This window comes from Salmo salar, chromosome ssa10, assembly GCF_905237065.1.
Source record: "Salmo salar chromosome ssa10, Ssal_v3.1, whole genome shotgun sequence".
Classification (NCBI taxonomy): Eukaryota; Metazoa; Chordata; class Actinopteri; order Salmoniformes; family Salmonidae; genus Salmo; species Salmo salar.
In genome coordinates this window covers 117,661,422-117,688,076 of record NC_059451.1, presented here as the reverse complement: position 1 = coordinate 117,688,076, position 26,655 = coordinate 117,661,422, and the positions used below count along the sequence as shown (strand labels likewise).

Genomic DNA, 26,655 nt, shown 5'->3' with positions numbered 1-26,655 from the left:
ACCTGTCAGCAATGGGTGTGGCTGAAATAACCGAATCCACTTATCTGAAGGAGTGGCCACATACAGTATGTACACAGAAGTATCTCAAGTGACGCCATAACACAATTCCCCTTTGATGTGAAAAGCTAATGCAGTAATCATAAAATGAAACACCTAATTGAAAAGGTGATTTTTTTAAATTTATTGTAAAATAAATGTGATTGACCATTGAAAGTTCCAATTTTATTTTCAAATGACGTCACAACTGTTTTAGTAACTACATGTACATGTCCAAAAACTGGAATTCTTGTAATAAGCTATTGCCCATGATAGCTTTTTCTTCATTTCTTTCTATATACATATTTATATATACACACACACACACACACACACACACACACAACACACACACACTGATTCTATGAGTTCCACATGTTGCATATTCCATATGTTCCACGTTCAAGAAGAGTCGACTCATGATGCAAGCCTGTTCCTTCGGACTGGCAAACAAACTATACCATCTAAAAATGGTTATAACCTTAATACACTGACCAAATATCATCATCATCCTCATCATCATGACAAACGCAATTCAAATTTTTACAAAATAAAAAAAGCGCAAGTTTAAAGCAAATGAGGGAGCTGTTGAAAATAAGCAAACGGCTCCTCTGTCCGTTCACTCATCAAAATACAAACAAAATCAGAAACACAAAACGAAAGGATGAAGAATAAAATAATGCTGTACACATGAATAAAAAATCTCTACGATGCTTGGCTGATTCAAAGTTCATTTCGTGAATGGACAACGCTAGGCAAGCCAGCTATAACCTCGATCTGTGTGTACTAAATTGTCTTCTGAGCTAAGGTATATTCAGGGGGGGACAAAGAGGAGGATTGTTTCTGCATTGAGGAAGTCGTCATCAGATTCCATTGAGAAAACCTTTAGATTCTGTTGAGGGGAGGTGGTCAAAATGCAACCAAACTGGTTCCTGTTCAGTTGGCACCAAACGGAAAGAAAATTGTCCGAAAACAAAGGAAAAAAACGAAAGAAAAAACAGGCAGGTACTACCTGAACTTGTCCAATAAAATAAATGCTCCTTTTCATTGTTCGTCGCAAAACGTTTTGCTAATGGTGTGCCCTAATGAACACGACCCTGCAGTTTCACACCCCCCCCCTTAAGAATGTTAACGTTTCCATGGCCGTTTGACCTACATTGGCCTGCAGGTGATGTTGCCATGGTGACCTTGTGACGCTGGTGGTTGCCGTGTTAGACCAGGGTCGGAGTGGGGTCAGGTCAGAGGTCAGACGCCAGTGCCCACCTGGCTGTTGTAGTCAGTGGACTCCATCTTGAGGATGTAAGGGATGATGCTGTCTATCTGCACGTTGCCGATGAGGCCAGTAAAGAACAGCTCCTCTGTCACCGCTGCACTCATCAGCCGCAGGGCAGGAAGACGAAGCAGCAGCTTGGATAACCTGAGGGGAAAAAGGGAGGGCTGCTATTAATGGACAATTAATGAGATGTAGCGATGCGTAATGAGATGTTATAATGAGATGTAGCGATGCGTAATGATATGTAGCGATGCGTAATGAGATGTTATAATGAGATGTAGTGATGCGTAATGAGATGTTATAATGAGATGTAGCGATGCGTAATGAGATGTTATAATGAGATGTAGCGATGCGTAATGAGATGTAGCGATGCGTAATGAGATGTTATAATGAGATGTAGCGATGAGTAATGAGATGTAGCGATGCGTAATGAGATGTTATAATGAGATGTAGTGATGCGTATTGAGATGTTATAATGAGATGTAGCGATGCGTAATGAGATGTTATAATGAGATGTAGCGATGCGTAATGAGATGTTATAATGAGATGTAGCGATGCGTAATGAGATGTTATAATGAGATGTAGCGATGCGTAATGAGATGTAGTGATGAGATGTAGCGATGCGTATTGAGATGTTATAATGAGACGTAGCGATGAGATGTAGCGATGCGTAATGATATGTTACTGACCGATATGAGTCTTCAGGGTAGGTACGAGTTACATAATCCTGTAGCTCCATGTAGGCTTTCTCCTGGAAACGCTCAATCTGTAGGGTGTTGTCTATACCTGGGTGGTCTACACACACACACACACACACACACACACACACACACACACACACACACACACACACACACACACACACACACACACACACACACACACACACACACACACACACACACACACACACACACACACACACACACACACACACACACACACACACACACACACACACACACACATTAAATAAAAGGAAATGTGGTCTACAGCAAAGAGAAACACAGAATCAGTCACCATGGTTACCAAACAACTGTCCCTGACAGTGTGCACGTTTCCATTTCACCGCTATTATAGTTTTATACACGACCGCTCGGCACACCGTTGCCTCATTTTGTATCACATTCCAATAATAAAACCGGGGGGGAACCACAAAAATGCAATTTCAGAATGTGGGGGGTGCACCCCCCCGATTATAGTCGCCGTCCTCCTCCACTATAAATCGTCTATTATATTTTGCAGTAGGCGTTTTCATATCAAACATTTCTTGGCAAAGACAGACAGAACTATTTGATTCAACAAAAGGAAAGGGCGCAACTCTCCAGTATTGATAATAACTCTCCCTTTATGTACACAGTTACCCCATAGAGAGACCTGAGTTACTTCCCTTTGTTTAAATAGTTACCCCATAGAGAGATCTGAGTTACTTCCCTTTGTTTAAATAGTTACCCCATAGAGAGACCTGAGTTACTTCCCTTTGTTTAAATAGTTACCCCATAGAGAGACCTGAGTTACTTCCCTTTATGTACACAGTTACCCCATAGAGAGACCTGAGTTACTTCCCTTTGTTTAAATAGTTACCCCATAGAGAGATCTGAGTTACTTCCCTTTATGTACACAGTTACCCCATAGAGAGATCTGAGTTACTTCCCTTTGTTTAAATAGTTACCCCATAGAGAGACCTGAGTTACTTCCCTTTGTTTAAATAGTTACCCCATAGAGAGATCTGAGTTACTTCCCTTTGTTTAAATAGTTACCCCATAGAGAGACCTGAGTTACTTCCCTTTATGTACACAGTTACCCCATAGAGAGACCTGAGTTACTTCCCTTTGTTTAAATAGTTACCCCATAGAGAGATCTGAGTTACTTCCCTTTATGTACACAGTTACCCCATAGAGAGACCTGAGTTACTTCCCTTTGTTTAAATAGTTTTCTGAGAATCTGGGAACTGTTGTCTGACTGGCAGCACCTAGCTACACTAAGAAGTGGTGTGTAACAGAGAACAGGTCGTCATGTTGATGCATACGGTTCACACGTTTAAACCGATTACAGCACTTTTCCCCGACAATGAATTACGTCACATCACATATCCTTCCTTTTCTCTTTCATCAGCACTATCCCCCCATCATTTACATAATGAAACTACTCCAACCCCCCAAGCAGTACTGAAGAGAACTAGGTCTTTGAGGTAGGCATAACTCCTAGGTTACAGAACTGTAAAGAAAAATAATGGCTGGCCTGTTTTCTTCTCTTCCCACTCTCCCTCCTTGCTGACTGGCAGCAAGCAGCTACACTAAGAAGGTGTGAAAGTACAGAGGCACCTTCTCTTTGGTTTTCCCATCAGACACCAGGGTAAGACGAAGCGACCCAACAGTCATGGTCATCTTGACTCATCTTTCTCAGAGTGTGATAGAAATCTAGCCAGTCAGCGTGTCGTCTCAGCGGGTCCCTTAAAAGCAGCCAGCACCTCCCAGCTGGCCACATACACAACCACAGAGTCACTGTCTGCAGCCATGGCACACCAGAACCGCACCGCAGCGAGACTGGACGGCTTAATATGCCACAGGGACACACACACAGTTTTTATCCACAGAACAATTTGTCATGTTACTGCATAAGAGTCACTGTGTGCATGTTTAAACCAATGGCCGTGTTCCAGGCAATCTTCAAAGCAGTCACACTGTATCCTATTGATGCGGTTAGTGACGTGTTAAACACTTGGCCAGGCCGGGTGGGCGTTGTGTGATCATTCTGTGCGCGGTTGCTTTTTTCTTTGCAGATGCTCTGGGACGTGGCCAACGATTTCACTTTTTCGCAGCAGTGAGTTGCATCGTTCTTTCATGACAACAATCCATAATTAACCTCTAAGCTCCTCTCTTCAACCCTTGTCCCCTCCTCCCCCTACTCACCAGGGCTGAAGAGGATGATGGCTTTAAGGTAGGCGTATTCATAAACGTCAGGGGATAGCTTGGCCATGCTGTTACAGAACTCCTGCATCCTCCAGATGTGTTCCATGACCAGCTTCACTCTCTCTGGGGACAGCTTCTCTGTAGGGGGGGGGAGACAAGTCAATGAAACATGATAATACATGCTGCTTTGTAGACACTTTAATGGTAATTCATCTTTTATTTAGCAATAATAAATCATCAGCAAACAGAAATACATAGAAAATGAAGTTACAACCCTCCCTCATGCCAATCCCACCCAAAACCTAAAAGCATCTTGCTGGCAATGATTGTAAATATTGGGATGAATATTGTATTCATTTTTACCATCACCTCCTGTACCATCTTGTAGGCTGGTCTGAAGGTGGTTGATGATGGCAGCCAGGATGGTGGAGACATTCATGACATTGGAGCATTGAGCCAGGCCCAGAGCAAACAGCTCGTTCCAACACGCCTTCATCAGGTTAATGTCATTATCCTGACCACTGGGAGATAGAAATTAAGAGGATTTATTACATAAATAAAAATGTATAAAACTGGGTGGTTTGAGCCCTGAATTCTGATTGGCTGAAAGCCATGGTATATCAAAATGTTTAATTTTACTGCTGTAATTACATTTGCAATCAGTTTATAATAGCAATTAGGCACCTCGGGGGTTTGTGATAACTGGCCAATATACCACTCCTCCACGCTATTTATTTAATATGATAAGGTATATTTTTACTTGATGATTTAGCAGGGTATTTGATAATTTAACAGAATGGATACACTATTTTAAAATCCTGGAGGATAACACATACAATTGATCTGCATTTTGGTTAAACAGATATATAAGTTTACAACTACATTAGATAGATGAATGTAGACTAATAGAATCACAGCGGTACTCACCCCAAGGCTTGGAAGGCAGGTATGGAGCGTGCCCAGTGCATGGACAGGAAGAGGAGCCGCGAGGCTGACTCACAGATGTAGTTCACATTAAGGTACTCCGGCATGGGCAACGGCATCATCAGCTAGGGATAGAGGGATAGAGAGAGAGAGAGAGAGGGATAGAGAGAGATAGAGAGAGATAAGAGAGAGAGGGATAGAGAGAGAGAGAGAGAGAGAGAGATAAGAGAGAGAGAGAGATAAGAGAGAGAGAGAGAGAGAGAGGAGAGAGCGATAAGAGAGAGCGAGAGAGAGAGAAGAGAGAGAGAGAGAGAAGAGAGAGAGAGAGATAAGAGAGAGAGAGAGATAAGAGAGAGAGAGAGAGAGAGAGAGAGAGAGAGAGAGAGATAAGAGAGAGAGATAAGAGAGAGATACATAGATAGGAGAGACTTGAGCAGTTTCTAAACGTCTCAGCCTATCACAATCCTACCACTACTCCAACCATTCCAAACATGTTAAACAAGAGGTAGCGATAGAGGTAGCGATAGAGGTAGCGATAGAGAAAGAGAGACGGCATGGCATGAGGGAGGTAGCGATAGAGGTAGCGATAGAAGTAGCGATAGATGTAGCGATAGAGAAAGAGAGACTGCATGACATGAGGGAGGTAGCGATAGAGGTAGCGATAGAGGTAGCGATAGAGAAAGAGAGACTGCATGACATGAGGGAGGTAGCGATAGAGGTAGCGATAGAGGTAGCGATAGAGAAAGAGAGACGGCATGGCATGAGGGAGGTAGCGATAGAGGTAGCGATAGAGGTAGCGATAGAGGTAGCGATAGAGAAAGAGAGACGGCATGGCATGAGGGAGGTAGCGATAGAGGTAGCGATAGAGGTAGCGATAGAGGTAGCGATAGAGAAAGAGAGACGGCATGACATGAGGGAGGTAGCGATAGAGGTAGCGATAGAGGTAGCGATGGCATGGCATGAGGGAGGTAGCGATAGAGGTAGCGATAGAGGTAGCGATAGAGAGAGAGACGGCATGGCATGAGGGAGGTAGCGATAGAGGTAGCGATAGAGAGGGCGATAGAGGTAGCGATAGAGAAAGGGAGACGGCATGACATGAGGGAGGTAGCGATAGAGGTAGCGATAGAGGTAGCGATAGAGGTAGCGATGGCATGGCATGAGGGAGGTAGCGATAGAGGTAGCGATAGAGAAAGAGAGACTGCATGACATGAGGGAGGTAGCGATAGAGGTAGCGATAGAGGTAGCGATAGAGAAAGAGAGACTGCATGACATGAGGGAGGTAGCGATAGAGGTAGCGATAGAGGTAGCGATAGAGGTAGCGATAGAGAAAGAGAGACGGCATGGCATGAGGGAGGTAGCGATAGAGGTAGCGATAGAGGTAGCGATAGAGGTAGCGATAGAGAAAGAGAGACTGCATGGCATGAGGGAGGTAGCGATAGAGGTAGCGATAGAGGTAGCGATAGAGGTAGCGATAGAGAAAGAGAGACTGCATGACATGAGGGAGGTAGCGATAGAGGTAGCGATAGAGGTAGCGATGGCATGGCATGAGGGAGGTAGCGATAGAGGTAGCGATAGAGGTAGCGATAGAGGTAGCGATAGAGAAAGAGAGACGGCATGGCATGAGGGAGGTAGCGATAGAGGTAGCGATAGAGGTAGCGATAGAGAAAGAGAGACGGCATGGCATGAGGGAGGTAGCGATAGAGGTAGCGATAGAGGTAGCGATAGAGAAAGAGAGACTGCATGACATGAGGGAGGTAGCGATAGAGGTAGCGATAGAGGTAGCGATAGAGAAAGAGAGACGGCATGACATGAGGGAGGTAGCGATAGAGGTAGCGATAGAGGTAGCGATAGAGAAAGAGAGACTGCATGACATGAGGGAGGTAGCGATAGAGGTAGCGATAGAGGTAGCGATAGAGAAAGAGAGACTGCATGACATGAGGGAGGTAGCGATAGAGGTAGCGATAGAGGTAGCGATAGAGGTAGCGATAGAGAAAGAGAGACGGCATGGCATGAGGGAGGTAGCGATAGAGGTAGCGATAGAGAAAGAGAGACGGCATGACATGAGGGAGGTAGCGATAGAGGTAGCGATAGAGGTAGCGATGGCATGGCATGAGGGAGGTAGCGATAGAGGTAGCGATAGAGGTAGCGATAGAGGTAGCGATAGAGAAAGAGAGACGGCATGGCATGAGGGAGGTAGCGATAGAGGTAGCGATAGAGGTAGCGATAGAGGTAGCGATAGAGGTAGCGATAGAGAAAGAGAGACGGCATGACATGAGGGAGGTAGCGATAGAGGTAGCGATAGAGGTAGCGATATAGAAAGAGAGACGGCATGGCATGAGGGAGGTAGCGATAGAGGTAGCGATAGAGGTAGCGATAGAGGTAGCGATATAGAAAGAGAGACGGCATGACATGAGGGAGGTAGCGATAGAGGTAGCGATAGAGGTAGCGATAGAGGTAGCGATAGAGAAAGAGAGACGGCATGACATGAGGGAGGTAGCGATAGAGGTAGCGATAGAGGTAGCGATGGCATGGCATGAGGGAGGTAGCGATAGAGGTAGCGATAGAGGTAGCGATAGAGAAAGAGAGACGGCATGGCATGAGGGAGGTAGCGATAGAGGTAGCGATAGAGGTAGCGATAGAGAAAGAGAGACGGCATGGCATGAGGGAGGTAGCGATAGAGGTAGCGATAGAGGTAGCGATAGAGAAAGAGAGACGGCATGACGAGGGAGGTAGCGATAGAGGTAGCGATAGAGGTAGCGATAGAGGTAGCGATAGAGAAAGAGAGACGGCATGACATGAGGGAGGTAGCGATAGAGGTAGCGATAGAGGTAGCGATAGAGGTAGCGATAGAGGTAGCGATAGAGAAAGAGAGACTGCATGACATGAGGGAGGTAGCGATAGAGGTAGCGATAGAGGTAGCGATAGAGAAAGAGAGACGGCATGGCATGAGGGAGGTAGCGATAGAGGTAGCGATAGAGGTAGCGATAGAGAAAGAGAGACGGCATGACATGAGGGAGAAAGAATGGGCCTAGACATCATTAGAGAAAAGTCTGAAACTTGATTAATTAATTAAGTACACTTTATTAATCCTGGCTTAGTCCCTCATGATTCTTGAATCACTCTTTTTAAAGACACACTGAGAATACATCTACCTTTCTTCAAGATACTTTAATTGCTCGGCCTCCGATCGCAAGGCACTACAGAGGGTAGTGCGTACGGCCCAGTACATCACTGGGGCTAAGCTGCCTGACATCCAGGACCTCTACACCAGGCGGTGTCAGAGGAAGGCCCTAGAAATTGTCAAAGACCCCAGCCACCCCAGTCATAGACTGTTCTCTTTACCACCGCATGGAAAGCGGTACCGGAGCGCCAAGTCTAGGACAAAAAGGCTTCTCAACAGTTTTTACCCCCAAGACTCCTGAACAGGTAATAGAATGGCTACCCGGACTATTTGCATTGTGTGCCCTCCCCCCCGCTACTCTCTGTTTATCATATATGCATAGTCACTTTAACTATACATTCATGTACATACTACCTCAACTGGCCCGACCAACCAGTGCTCCCGCACATTGGCTAACCGGGCTATCTGCATTGTGTCCCGCCACCCACCAACCCCTCTTTTACGCTACTGCTACTCTCTGTTCATCATATATGCATAGTCACTTTAACCATATCTACATGTACATACTACCTCAATCAGCCAGACTAACCGGTGTCTGTATGTAGCCTCGCTACTCTTATTTTCAAATGTCTTTTTACTGTTGTTTTATTTCTTTACTTACCCATTGTTCACCTAATACCTTTTTTACACGATTGGTTAGAGCCTGTAAGTAAGCCTTTCACTGTTGTATTCGGCACACGTGAGAAATAAACTTTGATTTGAATGAACTTTCAATCAGGTGTTATGGTAAGCTCCTGTCCCGTTGAGAGGTGTAGTGTCCCAAATGGCACCCTATTCCCTATATAGTGCACTACTTTTAACCCAGACCCATTGGGCTCTGGTCAAAAGAAGCGCACTATATAGGGAATAGGGTGCCATTTGGGATGGACTCTGGGTGTTACGGGCGTTGGCCCCAGACCCTCACCTTGAAGGGGACGTGGCTGTCTGAGAGCAGAGGCCCCTCCAGCTCCACCACGGGGCCAGACTGGTCTCCTGACATCAGCTGCATGGTGGCTTCCAGAGAGTCTCCTGCTGAGCCGTCCCCAGGGTTCAGGGCCTTGGCCAGAGTGTCAAACGCTCTGGGTGGTGGGGGAGACACAATGGACAGGTCAGTTCATAATCCCTAAGAGGGCTCCACCGTCTAGTCTTTTCCTGGAACTTGATTGGTCCAAAACCCATCATCTCCACAGCTACATCTCAACCGTTCCCTCCCCTCAGACCTTCCTCAATACATTTTGAGAAGGAGGTGAGGAGAGAGGGATTAAGGAAAGATGAATAGATAAAAGAACAGATCTGATCATAATGCGGTTCCTTTGTAAACCTGAGATTCAGTGATGAACACATTACCTAAGAACACAAGCTTAACAGTAAGGTTATTCTGATGACAAATCTGAAACCAGCGAGTCTGGCACAACCTAATTAAGCACGCGCACACCACACACACACACACACCTCCGGCAAGTCAAACTAGGAACCTTAAAGGGCAATTCCACCACTTTTCAACCTTACGTTCATTATCTCCAGCACAGTACCAGTGTCTATGTGAAAACAGCAAACTTATATTAAGTAAAAAAGCTCTACCCCATGAGTTAAAACATTTTAAAAACAGAGATTTTCAAACACTATGAGATTTGCGCTGACGTAGGAAGCAAGAAAATACCCTCCCTCTGGCTAGAAACTCGTGGAAGGTTTTGAGTGTAAAAAAAATAAATACTTTTAAATCCTATCTTGTGATGTCACAGAGAAGCATTTCTTTAGGACCTTTCTTCTCTTTTTAACCACAAATCATAGAAAATCACTGTATTCAGATACAGTAGCAGTGAGGGAAAAATCACTGTATACACATACAGTAGCAGTGAGGGAAAAATCACTGTATACACATACAGTAGCAGTGAGGGAAAAATCACTGTATTCACATTCAGTAGCAGTGAGGGAAAATAGTATTAAAAAATCACTGTATTCACATACAGTAGCAGTGAGGGAAAAAAATCACTGTATTCACATACAGTAGCAGTGAGGGAAAAATCACTGTATTCACATACAGGACCAGTGACGGAAAAATCACTGTATTCACATACAGTAGCAGTGAGGGAAAAATCACTGTATTCACATACAGGACCAGTGACGGAAAAGCACTGTATTCACATACAGTAGCAGTGAGGGAAAAATCACTGTATTCACATACAGTACCAGTGACGCGAAGAAAAAATCACTGTATTCACATACAGTACCAGTGACCGAAAATCACTGTATACACATACACTACTAGTGGCGGAAAAACACTATGTAGGTTTGGTGCTGAAGATAATGAATAGGAGGTTGAAAAGTGGCGGAAAGATTCAATTTGAGCCCCATAATATACAGAACCCAAAAGATCCTTCTGGTACACTCAGAACATCTAATACACCTATCGGTTTTAAGATCAGTACGGCTGTTAGTCAATTCATGTAGCATAATAATATTACACAATTGACTGTACTATAGTTGTATTGGTGTTTTGTGTCCTTGACTTTTTAGGCTCTATTAACATTTTATAAAAAGTTTATCATAAAAAATTAAAAATTCCTGTATGAAACCTCTCCTCACCGGGTGATGTCACAGGCAGTCTGTTCGTCTCCTTGGAGATCCGTCATGGAGCTGTCTCCATTGCTAAGGGTGTCTTCCGCGCCCATCAGGTCGTTGTTGTCGGTAACATCGTTCATCTCCCGGGCCTTGTTCAGGTGGGCCAGTGACGTCACCACGTTGGCCAGCGTGCTCAGGTCGTCCTGACACGGGTCATTCTACGGAGGGGCACCAGGGACAATCAGCTCCATTATTAATAACCAAAAAATATCTATTAATCACCTCATCTTTAAAGTTATTACAGACAGCTACAGTTGAAGTTGGAAGTTTACATAAACCTTAGCCAAATACATTTAAACTCAGTTTTTCACAATTCCTGATGATTAATCCTAGTAAAAATTCCTTGTCTTAGGTCAGTTAGGATCACCACTTTACTTTAAGAACGGAAATGTCAGAATAACAGTAGAGAGAATGATTTATTTCAGCTTTTATTTCTTTCATCACATTCCCAGTTGGTCAGAAGTTTACATACTAATTGAGTGTATTTGGTAGCATTGCCTTTAAATTATTTAACTTGGGTTAAACATTTTGGGTAGCCTTCCACAAGCTTCCCACAATAAGTTGGGTGAATTTTGGCCCATTCCTCCTGACAGAGCTGGTGTAACTGAGTCAGGTTTGTAGGCCTCCTTGCTCGCACACGCTTTTTCAGTTCTGCCCACACATTTTCTATAGGATTGAGGTCAAGGCTCAGTGATGGCCACTCCAATACCTTGACTTTGTTGTCCTTAAGCCATTTTGCCGCAACTTTGGAAGTATGCTTGGGTCATTGTCCATTTAGAAGACCCATTTGCGACCAAGCTTTAACTTCCTGACTGATGTCTTGAGATGTTGCTGCAATATATCCACATAATTGTCCTTCCTCATGATGCCATCTATTTTGTGAAGTACACCAGTCCCTCCTGCAGCAAAGCACCCCCACAACATGATGCTGCCACCGCCATGCTTCACGGTTGGGATGGTGTTCTTCCTCCAAACATTACAATGGTCATTATAGCCAAACAGTTCTATTTTTGTTTCATCAGACCAGAGGACATTTCTCCAAAAAGTACAATCTTTGTCCCCATGTGCAGTTGCAAACCATAGTCTGGCTTTTTTATGGCGGTTTTGGAGCAGTGGCTTCTTCCTTGCTGAGCAGCCTTTCTGGTTATGTCGATATAGGACTCGTTTTACTGTGGATATAGATACTTTTGTACCTCTTTCCTCCAGCATCTTCACACGGTCCTTTGCTGTTGTTCTGGGATTGATTTGCACTTCTCTAGGAGACAGAACACGTCTCCTTCCTGAGCGGTATGACGGCTGCGTGGTCCCATGGTGTTTATACTTGCGTACTATTGTTTGTATAGATGAACCACAGGATGAACCACACTTGTGGAGATCTACAATTTTTTTCTGAGGTCTTGGCTGATTTCTTTTGATTTTCCCATGATGTCAAGCAAAGAGGCACTGAGTTTGAAGGTAGGCCTTGAAATACATCCACAGGTACACCTCCAATTGACTCAAATGTTGTCAATTAGCCTATCAGAAGCTTCTAAAGCCATGACATCATTTTCTGACATTTTCCAAGCTGTTAAAAGGCACAGTGAACTTAGTGTATGTAAACTGCTGACAGACTGGAATTGTGACAGAGTGAATTAATCTGCCTGTAAAAAAAAAGTGAAATAATCTGTCTATAAAAAAATTGTTGGAAAAATTACTTGTGTCATGCACAAAGTAGATGTCCTAAGCGACTTGCCAAAACTATAGTTTGTTTGTTAACAAGAAATTTGTGGAGTGGTTGAAAAACTAATTTTAATGACTCCAACCTAAATATATGTAAACTTCCGACTTCAACTGTATATATGCTACTTTATCCATTTCAGCTTCATGATTTTAAGATTGAATTGCTAGATGTTGTAAATGTCATCCTGAAAAGCCAGATCATTCTACCTAGGGGCACACAGGATATTGTCTATCACACATTTTGTATTAGAGACTGTGTAGGAGGTTCTTGAGGGAGCCAGGTCAGAATGACATATTAGCAACAGAATGCTATATTCTCAATCATGTGCTGTGGAATCTGTTTAGAAAATGTTCTGTTGAATCGGGTTTGAAAATGTTGCAAATAACGCAGATGCCAATGAACAACACACACAAAGCTATTAAAGAATGTTAATTATGTGTTTTTTATTGACAATGGCAACTTTGTTATTTGCAAATGTTTTGGATCAGATTTTAAAGAACATGTTCTTGATAATATACCAACCCTTAGCACAGTGTTCCCCAACCCTGGCCCTCCAGTACCCCCAACCCTGGTCCTCCAGTACCCCCAGCCCTGGTCCTCCAGTACCCCCAACAGTGTTCTCCAGTACCCCCAACAGTGTTCCCCAACCCTGGCCCTCCAGTACCCCCAGCCCTGGTCCTCCAGTACCCCCAGCCCTGGTCCTCCAGTACCCCCAACAGTGTTCTCCAGTACCCCCAACAGTGTTTCCCAACCCTGGTTCTCCAGTACCCCCAACAGTGTTTCCCAACCCTGGCCCTCCAGTACCCCCAACAGTGTTCCCCAACCCTGGCCCTCCAGTACCCCCTCCAGTACCCCCAACAGTGTTCCCCAACCCTGGTTCTCCAGTACCCCCAACAGTGTTCCCCAACCCTGGCCCTCCAGTACCCCCAACAGTGTTCCCCAACCCTGGTCCTCCAGTACCCCCAACCCTGGTTCTCCAGTACCCCCAACAGTGTTCCCCAACCCTGGTTCTCCAGTACCCCAACAGTGTTTCCCAACCCTGGTTCTCCAGTACCCCAACAGTGTTCCCCAACCCTGGTTCTCCAGTACCCCCAACCCTGGTTCTCCAGTACCCCCAACAGTGTTCCCCAACCCTGGTTCTCCAGTACCCCCAACAGTGTTCCCCAACCCTGGTTCTCCAGTACCCCCAACAGTGTTTCCCCACCCTGGCCCTCCAGTACCCCCAACCCTGGCCCTCCAGTACCCCCAACAGTGTTCCCCAACCCTGGCCCTCCAGTACCCCCAACCCTGGTTCTCCAGTACCCCCAACAGTGTTTCCCCACCCTGGCCCTCCAGTACCCCCAACCCTGGTTCTCCAGTACCCCCAACAGTGTTTCCCCACCCTGGCCCTCCAGTACCCCCAACCCTGGCCCTCCAGTACCCCCAACCCTGGTTCTCCAGTACCCCCAACAGTGTTTCCCCACCCTGGCCCTCCAGTACCCCCAACCCTGGTTCTCCAGTACCCCAACAGTGTTCCCCAACCCTGGTTCTCCAGTACCCCCAACAGTGTTCCCCAACCCCTGGTCCTCCAGCCCAACCCTGGTTCTCCAGTACCCCCAACAGTGTTCCCCAACCCTGGTTCTCCAGTACCCCCAACAGTGTTCCCCAACCCTGGTTCTCCAGTACCCCCAACAGTGTTCCCCAACCCTGGTTCTCCAGTACCCCCAGCCCTGGTTCTCCAGTACCCCCAACAGTGTTCCCCAACCCTGGTTCTCCAGTACCCCCAACAGTGTTCCCCAACCCTGGTTCTCCAGTACCCCCAACAGTGTTCCCCAACCCTGGTTCTCCAGTACCCCCAGCCCTGGTTCTCCAGTACCCCCAACAGTGTTCCCCAACCCTGGTTCTCCAGTACCCCCAACAGTGTTCCCCAACCCTGGTTCTCCAGTACCCCCCAACAGTGTTCCCCCCCCACCCCCAACCCTGGCCCTCCAGTACCCCCAACAGTGTTCCCCAACCCTGGCCCTCCAGTACCCCCAACCCTGGTTCTCCAGTACCCCCAACCCTGGTTCTCCAGTACCCCCAACAGTGTTTCCCAACCCTGGTTCTCCAGTACCCCCAACCGTGCCTTTCCCCAACCCCTGGTTCTCCAGTACCCCCAACAGTGTTTCCCAACCCTGGCCCTCCAGTACCCCCAACCCTGGTTCTCCATACGTACCCCCCTTTCTCCACCCCACAGTGTTCCCCAACCCTGGTTCTCCAGTACCCCCAACAGTGTTCCCCAACCCTGGTTCTCCAGTACCCCCAACAGTGTTCCCCAACCCTGGTTCTCCAGTACCCCCAGCCCTGGTTCTCCAGTACCCCCAACAGTGTTCCCCAACGCTGGTTCTCCAGTACCCCAACAGTGTTCCCCAACCCTGGTTCTCCAGTACCCCCAACAGTGTTCCCCAACCCTGGTTCTCCAGTACCCCCAACAGTGTTCCCCAACCCTGGTTCTCCAGTACCCCCAGCCCTGGTTCTCCAGTACCCCCAACAGTGTTCCCCAACCCTGGTTCTCCAGTACCCCCAACAGTGTTCCCCAACCCTGGTTCTCCAGTACCCCCAACAGTGTTCCCCAACCCTGGTTCTCCAGTACCCCCAACAGTGTTCCCCAACCCTGGTTCTCCAGTACCCCCAGCCCTGGTCCTCCAGCCCAACCCTGGTTCTCCAGTACCCCAACAGTGTTTCCCAACCCTGGCCCTCCAGTACCCCCCAACAGTGTTCCCCAACCCTGGCCCTCCAGTACCCCCCAACCCTGGTTCTCCAGTACCCCCAACAGTGTTCCCCAACCCTGGCCCTCCAGTACCCCCAACCCTGGTTCTCCAGTACCCCCAACAGTGTTCCCCAACCCTGGTTCTCCAGTACCCCCAACAGTGTTCCCCAACCCTGGTCCTCCAGTACCCCCAGCCCTGGTCCTCCAGCCCAACCCTGGTTCTCCAGTACCCCCAACAGTGTTCCCAGCCCAACCCTGGTTCTCCAGTACCCCAACAGTGTTTCCCAACCCTGGCCCTCCAGTACCCCCAACAGTGTTCCCCAACCCTGGCCCTCCAGTACCCCCAGCCCTGGTCCTCCAGCCCAACCCTGGTTCTCCAGTACCCCCAACAGTGTTCCCCAACCCTGGTTCTCCAGTACCCCCAACAGTGTTCCCCCACCCTGGTCCTCCAGTACCCCCAACCCTGGTTCTCCAGTACCCCAACAGTGTTCCCCAACCCTGGTTCTCCAGTACCCCCAACAGTGTTTCCCAACCCTGGTTCTCCAGTACCCCCAACAGTGTTCCCCAACCCTGGTTCTCCAGTACCCCCAACAGTGTTCCCCCACCCTGGTCCTCCAGTACCCCCAACCCTGGTTCTCCAGTACCCCAACGTGTTCCCCAACCCTGGTTCTCCAGTACCCCCAACAGTGTTTCCCCACCCTGGTCCTCCAGTACCCCCAGCCCTGGTCCTCCAGCCCAACCCTGGTTCTCCAGTACCCCCAACAGTGTTTCCCAACCCTGGTTCTCCAGTACCCCAACAGTGTTTCCCAACCCTGGTTCTCCAGTACCCCCAACAGTGTTTCCCAACCCTGGTTCTCCAGTACCCCAACAGTGTTTCCCAACCCTGGTTCTCCAGTACCCCCAACAGTGTTTCCCAACCCTGGTCCTCCAGTACCCCCAACAGTACACGTTGTTGTAGCCTTGGACAAGCACACCTCATTTAACTCATTGAGGGCATGAGAATTATCATGTGTGCTTGTAAGAATGTGTACTGTTGGGGGAACTGGAAGACCAGGGTTGTGAAACACTGCCTTAGCAATTACCAAATGAAAGCGAGCCATCTGTTGTGTGCTGCAATTACTCACCGATTCAGGGGATGTGGGGACCAGGATGGTGTTTTCTAGCTTGGGAAAAGGCTGCTGGATGTTCAGGAGCATGCTCGACTCCAGCAAACTGGCTGACCTGCAAACACAAACACATTTCAATTCTACCTTCTAATCACAGAGATCTCAAATGGCTGTATAGTTGGTTGGTGGAAATAGGTGGTCCTCATTCTGTTAACGCTCTCCACATCTCCTTGTCTTCATCTGCAACGATCTGAACGAAAACCATCAAGCGAACCCCAGTCTAAATGGTGAGCTACTACCACCATGTTGTTGTCACCTGTCAAGTATTGTCCAATCAGATGAAGGGGAGGAGACACCTATTATGCCAATTGCCACTGCTGAAGCAGGGGTCAGCCACGGGTCGATCCTTTCTTGAGCGAATGTTCGGGGACCAGAACATAATGACTAATAATGTATACACTGCAAATTGACCGCAAGAAGCCCAAACAGATATAATATTTAAAGCATAATCATTTCAAATGTTGTTTTTTTGGCTCAGAAAACTTGGGGTGGGGTGGGGTGGGGGGACGACGACAAATAACCATGGCATCAGAGCCTAAAATTAACACCCACCACCTGCCAAACGCGGGTAGATTTTGGCATTGGCGGTAAAGAATGTCTAATTCGCCAGCCACGTTGGCGTGGCAACACTCTGGGCTCTACAGTGCAAGGCTTTAATAGAAATAGTCAAGTATGGGCAGTGGCAATTTATAGCTAAATAAATGCTGCAGATAGCTGTTTTCAAAGTATTTCTGCCATTTTGGTAATGCACAAAGAAATCTGAATCCTAACATTATAGCTATCCCACCTCGCGCAGCAACACTGCCTTTCTGGGGAGCAGTGAGCACTGAAATATCTGTTTTTAGACACAATGGGCACAGGCATAAAAGTTGGTCCAATTTACTCGAACATCTACTGAAGTGAGACTTGGTCCTCATGTTCCTTGGCTAATTACATCGTTTTGTTCACAAGCTTAGCTGATTTTCTGTTTGAGTATGCTCCCACTGCTAGCAAAAAAAGACATCGTTGGCCTCTACTAGCGACATTCTCACAGGCACACATGATGACTCAAGTGGCCTTGTTACCAAGGTAACGTTAAAGGAGCAGCTAGATATTTGTCTGATATTTTTGTTAAAATACTTAGGTCACAGAATATTAAATAAAATCTAGTAATATTACTTATTACTAGAAATACATTTCTTGTTTTAGAAACATTACTAAGCATGCTCATCCATTTTTTGGGGTGTAATCATGGCAAATCAAATATTTTGGTTGGTAAAAAAAAATCAGAGCGGCTGGTAGATTGTTTAATCTACATGCCTCAGTGGCTGTATATATGTTTTAGGCCCTGCCTGACATAGAGAATGAAAGAGGCCTCTTCTTTGTATCTGTTCCATTATGGCTCCTGTGAGAACATTTAGGTCATCTCCATTTTGAAGTACTCAATGTTCTTCTTCTACTACTACTTCTAAGAGTTGGTAAATAAACAAAGTGTGCATTACTGCCACCCGGAGTGTCTTGTTTGAACATGTATAAAGCCAAGGTTGGCAATTTACTGCCACCTACAGTTATGGAATGTTGGCTCACGAGTTAAAATTGGCTGATACCTGCTGATGACCTGAGCCCAGTTTTTCAAAAGTGATCCATCTCGCCGATAAGATTAAATGCATAGAAATAGAATGAACAGAACGGACGAATCATTGACTTGAATGGGGACTCACGTTCAATTCATTCTATGCAATTAATCGTGTCCGATAAGCAAAATCCAGATAAATAACTTTGGAAAAACTGTGCCCTAGATGGAATTATCACCTAACCTGGCAATGCGTCCCACACAGAGCTAACAGAGGAGTATGCGCTTTAAGGACGTGTTTGGTACGACCATCATGCGCCTATATTCAGGCACTTCAACCCAACTTCCTAATTGAAATACATAATTTTTTAATTTTATTTCACCTTTATTTAACCAGGTAGACCAGTTGAGAACAAGTTCTCATTTACAACTGCAACCTGGCCAAGATAAAGCAAAGCAGTGCGACAAAAACAACACAGAGTTACAGATGGGATAAACAAACGTACAGTCAATAACACAATAGAAAAATCTATGTACAATGTGTGCAAATGTAATAAGATTAGGGAGGTAAGGCAATAAATAGGTCATAGTGGCAAAATAATTACAATTTAGTATTAACACTGGAGTGATAGACATGCAGATGATGTGCAAGTAGAGAATACTGGGGTCCAAAAGAGCAAAATAAATAAATAATATGGGGATGAGGTAGCTGGGTGGGCTATTTACAGATGGGCTGTGTACAGGTGCAGTAAGCTGCTCTGACAGCTGATGCTTAAGTTAGTGAGGGAGATATAAGTCTCCAGCTTCAGTGATTTTTGCAATTTGTTCCAGTCATTGGCAGCAGAGTACTGGAAGGAAAGGCGGCCAAAGGAAGTGTTGGCTTTGGGGATGACCAGTGAGATATAGCTGCTGGAGCACGTGCTATGGGTGGGTGTTGCTATGGTGACCAGTGAGCTGAGATAATGCAGGGCTTTACCTAGCAAAGACTTATAGATGGCCTGGAGCCATTGGGTTTGGCGACAAATATGTAACGAGGGCCAGCCAATGAGAACATACAGGTCGCAGTGGTGGGTAGTATATGGGGCTTTGGTTGACATAACGCATGGCACTGTGATAGCAAATTGGATGTAGTCTGAGTAGAGTGTTGGAGGCTATTCTGTAAATGACGTCGCCGAAGTCGAGGATCGGTAGGATAGTCAGTTTTACGAGGGTATGTTTGGCAGCATGAGTGAAGGAGGCTTTGTTGCGAAATAGGAAGCCGATTCTAGATTTAACTTTGGATTGGAGATGCTTAATGTGAGTCTGGAAGGAGAGTTTACAGTCTAACCAGACACCTAGGTATTTGTAGTTGTCCACATATTCTAGGTCAGAACCGTCCAGAGTAGTGACGCTAGTCGTTGGGCCCGTCATAGCTCAGTGTGAATGGGGCCCTTTAAGCCAGCTGTAGTACCTGGCTGTCTCCTTGTAGTACCTGGCGGTCTCCTTGTCAGTGACGAAGGTGGGCGTGGCAGCCAGGGGACTACACAGGTTCTTCCTGATGTAGATCTTCTCTGTAGACGCAGCACAGTTGATAGACTTCTCTCTGGAGACCTCCACCGGCTTCCTCTCACACTGGACAGCTACACGCAGAGAGAAGGGGAGAGTTGATCCACCATGATAGCTAATGTACATGCTGATTCACAGATTGACTACATTACAGTCAGACTGGGCAGAATCACTGATTTACAAAACCCCATCCCAAATAATGCCATCAATATTAGCGATTCTGCACCTCAACCTTGCCCAAACCGATCCCTCTCAAACATGTTGTCTAATAAAAGCAACTCAGAGCATTGTGGAACACTGCAGATGTTGACACAAACAGAGAGGACATGATTCCTTGATTTCCATGTTTGATCAACATGATATATCAGTATGTGAACGTCAGTAAGTGACTGGGGCAGGTACTCACAGTCCTGTTTCATGCCCAGGACCATGCAGCGCTGCAGTCTGCAGTACTGGCAGCGGTTTCTATGGTGCTTGTTGATGACACACTCTCCAGACCCTCGGCATGTATAAACCAGGTTCTTCCTGATGCTGCGCTTGAAGAAGCCCTTACAGCCCTCACAGCTCACTGCCCCGTAGTGGCGGCCTGGGGAAGGAGAAGGAGGAACAGAGTCAGTCACACAAGGAGAAGAGAGAGTGTGTGTGTGTGTGTGCGCGCGTGTTCAAGTTCAACTGTATTTCCTTCCTACCTGAGGCCCTGTCTCCACACACCACACAGTACTCCACCACAGGCTTGGCAAGTGCCTGGTCTGACCCTTCTGTCACAAACTGGAAATACAACACACACAAAAAAAAGCAAAACAGGCATTCATATCAGATGTCAACGGTACTTTTAGGACCTGTTTCCCTGACAGATTAAGCATAGTCCTGGACTAAATGGACTACCAGTCTCATCCAGAGCGCTGGCTAATATGAATTAGAGAGGTGTGACCCCATCCATCAGCTGTATACCAAAACGGACAGATTGTAGCTTTAATCTGCCCTAGGGAAACCAGCCCTTTGTGACTAACAGCAATAGTCTAAGTATGTACAAAGTAAGACTAGACCAGGGGTGTCAAACTCATTCCATGGAGGAACCATTTCTCTACACATGGGTATTGGGCTATATGGATAGGGCTACAATGAAATCTATTTTACTTCAGTTCCTTTTCTTTACAACAAAAAACATACGTAGACAAAACAACAGACAACTTAACATTTACATACATTTCAACAAACATGAATGACATCACACTTCCTCTGACCCACGTTCCCACTGCTGTTTCTAATGCTCGTTAGACTCTGCCCCATAGGACTTTAAATTGTGTTGTTGCTTTCATTTATTTTACTGGGTAAGTTGACTGAGAACACATTCTCATTTACAGAAACGACCTGGGGAATAGTTCCAGGGGAGAGGCGTGAATGAGCCAATTGGAAGCTGTTTTGGCACCTGCAACGCCAGGGTTGTGGGTGCAATTCCCACGGGGGACCAGCACAAACAAATATCAACATGTACACACTCACTACTGTAAGTCGCTCTGGATAAGAGCGTCTGCTAAATGACATAATTGTAAAAATGTAAATGTCTGTAGCCAGATTATTAACTATTTGATTCTTCCATTCTATTCATGTCCGAGTATCATTTAACTTCTAGTATTACACTTAAATGTTTTTCTTACAGAAGAAATAAGAAAAGTAGTAATTGAAAGTGAAGAGTTTGGAGATGATGGGAAAAATGATTAAAGTTCACCTGACAAGACTGAATCCAAACATTACACAGTTGATTTTGTGCGTTTTATATTCACTGTACTTTTCGCCACATTTGTTGATAACGAAATGTGAAAATACTCTATATACATTCAATAACGTGATAAGAATATTCCTGGAAAATGTGGTGTAGATAAGACACAAAGAAATGTCAAGGGTTTGAGTCAGAAGAGTAACTGGTGTCTTCAAGTGGCCACACACACACACCTCTTTAAAGTGTGCACAGTCCCTACATCATTTCAATGAACGTTTATGATTTAAAGAAGAGTCTTCAACCATAAGGTGTTTTTTAAGCTCTCCTAGCTGTACCGTTGAGGAACTAGAGAAAGCACACTTGTAGTTGTTTAGGTTGGAACACAATCCTTCATCCCCACCATCACACAATTACAGTTGTTGTTTACGCAATCCAAAAACAGCCCATTATAAATCCCAATCTGGGTCAGGTGGGCATCATTTGAAAGCTTGTTCTATTGGCAACATGACTAGCTAAGTTATAAAATTCAGTCTTACAGTGTTAGGCTTTCACTGGGCAATTCAGAGAAATATAATTTTGCTGCTCATAGAAAGGAGCCATGCATGCATTCAGGTCCGTGTTCCACGGAAAATGTTCTTCACAATAAACAAACATAGGCTCATTCTGTTCAGAACACCACAGGGTATCGAGTACCACAGTATGAGTCATAATACCCATAAAACCTAGGGGGTCAAATGAGGAAATGGTTCCATTATTCATTTTTCCCATAGGAGATTTTTAGAACCCCTATAAATAACGTCTGTGTTTTGTGAAGGCTTACCCTGGCGTGACGTTTTGATAACTGTAAATCTCTCTAGGACAAGGTGACCTGTATTTTCCCCACAAAAATGAAATGCTAATTATCTTCTAGTGTGACTATCATTAAAAAAAACTACAAATGTCATGATGATCTGGAGGAGACTGCCGAATTGAGGCAAAGTTAGGAATCTCTGGATTAACTGTCTAATGTTAGCTACATTTAGTAATGAATAAATTGGCTACATTTCTTTAAATTGATAATTCTGTGAACTGTTTTGTTCAAGTTTTAAATTGACACAATACCTGTTAGCAAAGGTGTCAGCTAGAGATGACGTGTAGGAGCTTGCAGGGATTTGATGATGTCTACTTTGATGCTAGTTAGCATTTTCGGATCTGAGACTAAATAGAGCTGAATATATTGATAAAACTCACCTTGTCCGAGAGATTTACATGGTTATCAAAAAGTCTCGCCAGGGTAAGCCTACACGAAACACAGCCCTTATTTTAAGTGTTTCCTAAACTCTCTATGGGAAAAATTTATGGTGGAAAAACAAATTTCCCTGTTTGACCGCTAGGTTTTATGGGTATTATGACACCTCCACTGTGGGGCTCTATGACGCCATGTCATCTTGTAACTGTACATCAAACATAGTGATCATAAACATTGACACTGTGTATGACATGAGTTTTATGATATGGAAATGTAAAGTGCACATTTGGGCTTACGGGTGTTTGGTTTGCTTGTATGACAGCAAAGCGGTATTTATTATAATCCTTGTCTCATCTTTCAAAATACACAGAGTTCTCTAAATTTACAGCATTTCCCCTCACACAGACAACAAGAAACGTGCAAAAGTTGTCCAATTAGCAGGACGGATGGGGGCAACTTCTTGTCGCACGGTGCTCAAGTTCAGAATGGCTGTCAATCAAAACCCATACAGAGCTGTGAAGCACAGAGCCAGAGCTCTGACGTCATTTCCTGTACAGTCACTACGTTCCAATTTAGGCGCTTATCAGTGCCCAAATCTGACATTTTCGACCCGTTTACGGCTATGAGTGTAAAGGGCTACGACTTAAACAACCAGGTGAGTTCCAAACTAGTCAGTGACATTAATTGATAAATCAAGTACTTGTCTAAGCCTGTAGAAACTACCCTCCATGGATACAGTTTGACATCTGCTGACTAGACTATCATTGGTGGTGCAGGTCAAGGCCTCTACCTGGATCTGCTGGCCGGACAGGTCAGGTGAGGCAAACAGCAGCTGGTTGACCCCTGAACCGTCTGGGGCCGCCAGGATCACCTTTCCCGGGGACGAGGCCTCTTGCTTGGCTAGGATTACCTTGCCTGGCGTAGAGTAGTCTGCATTAGCCAGGATAAACTGCTGCTTGCCACCAGAACCCTGCTCCAACGCCGTCACGATCTGGATCTTCTGGCCCGTCGACTGGTCCGTCACGATCTGGAGGGGAAGGGGAGGAGAAGAGTCAAGTCAAATGAGAATTACAGAAACCAACAAGTAATATTGGGTCTGAAGCTTATATGCTCCGTTTTTTTATTTTTTATTGTTTCATTCAGAACAGAACCACTATTTTTTGGGTCCGTCCCACTGTTCTGACCAGCAAAATAAAGTCCTGAACCAGTTTGAAACCAAAATCAATTACTTCACCAATCAGTGCGGATAAAGCAGGCAAGCTAGTTGTTTACATGCGTGATGGACAGACAAGTATAACCTATGGCGCAAGATGCAACTGACATTTTGTGGGTGGGGAAAGAGCGAGAGAGGGTTGAGGAGGCTTGAAACACTGGGCATCTTGTTACCTTGTGGGTGAAGAGCGGCACCAGAATTAAAAACAAGTTTTACCTTTTTGTAGTTAATAAATCCAACGTGAAAGGTGATAACTTGGGCTACAGTATCCTTAATTAGCATTGACAAAGTTAATCCATTCTTCTGTAGCTAAATTTTATCCCCATCTTATGAATCACGTTAGTAATGTCGGTACAGTAGCCTATGCTTCTGATGGGGGAGAGGCAGGTAGCCTAAACACACACCGGCAATGATTTTCAGCTTGCAGACAGATACTGGAATACGTTGAATGACAAAGTCGGGGCTTTGCATAGGTGCTATGTTGCGTTTTTACGTGGAATTAGAAAAATGCCTGGAACGTAAAAGAACGTTATTAACCAGTTCCCATTATTTTAAAATGACGGTTCTTTTCCAGAACAGTATGGATCACTTTTGTTCCAGGTTCTGTTTCTGTTCCTTGAAAATGTGCATTATTTTTCTATTTTCGGATCTGTTCCCTAAACCGGTTCCAACCCCTGGTTAGGATACTGTCTGAAGCTAATACTCTCCATTAAGGGTTGTTGAATGCTGATGATAAACAGTATTCTGTTTATAGTGTCCCGTACCTTTCCAACGGAATCCAACCCTAAAGCTATTAGTTCTACTACTTGCTAACCTTAAAGTCATACGAAGCTACTAGCCATGCATATGTTGACTCATAAAAGCCTTGACCTGGGGAGAAGAGATGACCTGAGACATGGATGTCACGCCACTGGAGTCTACAGCCATGTCTCAGGGTCCCGGTCCATTATATTACCTGGATACGATGTCCCATCATGCCACCGTCAGCTGAGACCAGCTGAATCCTCTGAGTGTGTCCGTCCATGACGCCGATTCTGTTTCCTTCTGCTGCTCACATCAAAGCCCCATGAGGCACATCAAACTGCAGTAGAGGGAAGGAATGTTTCACACAGTTAGTAGTTACTCAAGGGTATGCATTCATAATCAAAAATAAATATGTTGTGATTAAAGCAAGGTTTCAGTAGAGTCAAGGTTGAGAAAATCTGCATTGAAAGATTTTTGTTGTGCATTGCATAAGGAAGACAACATCAGGAAACAGTATGTATATGCATACAATGAGTGGGACTCATACAGTGATCTTTACATGTGTTTGAACATGGGCCAGTTCTAGCAACATTTGGACATCTCACTGTACTTGTGCACGTGACATTAAAATGTGACAGTGAAACATGTTTTGAGGTTCCCATGTCCTAACTTCAACTAGCTATCTAGCTAACTTAGCTAGAAAGAATCAAATACAGGAAGTTACCTAGGAAGTTCATGGCTACTTATGTGAGCAAACAGGGTTGAGTTAAAGGAAATGTTGCGCAGCTAGTTAACTTTTGGGAGATGCAGGGTTATATGAGCAACTTGGTATACTATTGACATGTTAGCTGGCTAACGTTAGTTAACTGTGGCGCACACCGTGAAATGCAATGTCGCACGGCCTAGCGTGCTAAGCTAACGTTAGCTAGCTTCTGGATTTTTGGCCTTCTACGCCAAGTTGATAAATATCGCACAAAATGTAGCTCGTTATACATAAATAACCATGGGTGTAAGCACAACAAATAAGTTCTGGTCTAGTAGTTATTTAAAATCGATGCGGAAGATAAAGGTATTTCTTTTCCTGTGGGTGAAAGGTCAACATTGAAGGGTTAAAGAACGCTAGGGTTCAAGGCCCATAGGAGAACACAGCGAACGGCGGGACTATCGCGTTTGGCAACAAGGCTCAGATCGCACACATTTGCAACGATTTAACGTTATCGTTAGTCCGTTAAAATTCAACATTTAGCTAGCTGGTTGTGTTCATACTTACAAACATTAGTTCCTGAAATCTGGACACCTTATTCGCGCTAGTTCGAAGATCGCTAACGTTACTTAGCATCTGCGCACAGGATTCACACACAACCGAGCGAACAAGTTTTAACCAATAACTGGCACACGAATAGCGATTTGTTTGATTTAATGTCAGATTTAATTACATTTGGTGTTATAACACCGAATATCCGTGTGGTTTTGATATATCCTTACTTGCCGGTTTTGCTGCACTGTCTTGGTCCGGAACCGTTAGCTAAGGCTGCTAACTACGTTAGCTAATGGCAGTTTAGGCTGCTGGCTTGGCAAATTTATTCTTCCTCCTTGTGATACATGACAGAGTTGACCAACGTGTCGTTTTGATATGAGCTTTTGCGCGCACAATCCAGTTGTCTTACCTGTTATTGTGCTGTTCTCTCGTATTGTGTGTCGATGTTTTAATAAATTAATGCTATTTTTTTTCTGTCTGCTGCTGCTTCAGGAAGGGTCAGAGTTCGTGACCTTTTTTTCTCAAAACACGTTGTGGTGCTCACGCGCAGTAGCTTGGACACACGGGCATGGCGAGACGGAAGGTCCGTGCGATCCAATGATGTGTATACACCATGGATGACTGACAGGGGGCGCTGTACTGAAGCCATCTTGGTACTCCTCAATATTGTAAAAATATTTTGGAAGCTATAGAAAATGCATTTATTGACGTCTACATTCGTTTTGACGCATTCATTTTCTATTACAAACCCCTATAGACATGGATGTCGATTTAAGTCTATAATTTAGCCCAAACAACTCTCTTCCCCTACTGTATGTATTTATTTTGCTCCTTTGCACCCCCATTATTTCTAC

At 45.2% G+C, this 26,655-nt stretch overlaps 1 protein-coding gene and 1 non-coding gene across 7 annotated transcripts; both read right to left on the bottom strand.

Moving 5' to 3' along the window:
* Positions 1-207: 207 nt before the first annotated feature.
* On the bottom strand, positions 208-26,391 carry LOC106561686 (nuclear receptor subfamily 2 group C member 1-A). 6 transcript variants are annotated; one of them, XM_014125870.2, is made up of 14 exons: positions 26,211-26,391; positions 24,755-24,880; positions 23,377-23,613; positions 20,328-20,406; positions 20,045-20,224; positions 19,544-19,712; positions 16,500-16,596; positions 10,892-11,085; positions 9,231-9,384; positions 5,149-5,270; positions 4,585-4,742; positions 4,222-4,359; positions 1,999-2,104; positions 208-1,453 (listed from the first exon to the last, which is right to left on the bottom strand). In XM_014125870.2, the coding sequence occupies exons 2-14, from the start codon at positions 24,821-24,823 to the stop codon at positions 1,282-1,284; spliced, it is 1,875 nt and encodes a 624-aa protein (XP_013981345.1). In that variant the 5' UTR covers positions 24,824-24,880; positions 26,211-26,391; the 3' UTR covers positions 208-1,281. The 6 variants fall into 6 exon arrangements, with proteins under 6 accessions (XP_013981345.1, XP_013981350.1, XP_013981351.1 ...); XM_014125875.2 differs by having other exon boundaries at positions 4,591-4,742; XM_014125876.2 differs by having other exon boundaries at positions 19,565-19,712.
* LOC123724983 (small nucleolar RNA SNORA70) lies at positions 3,744-3,875 on the bottom strand. The gene has a single exon (XR_006757460.1). It is a non-coding gene; the product is annotated as a small nucleolar RNA SNORA70 (small nucleolar RNA).
* Positions 26,392-26,655: the final 264 nt, after the last annotated feature.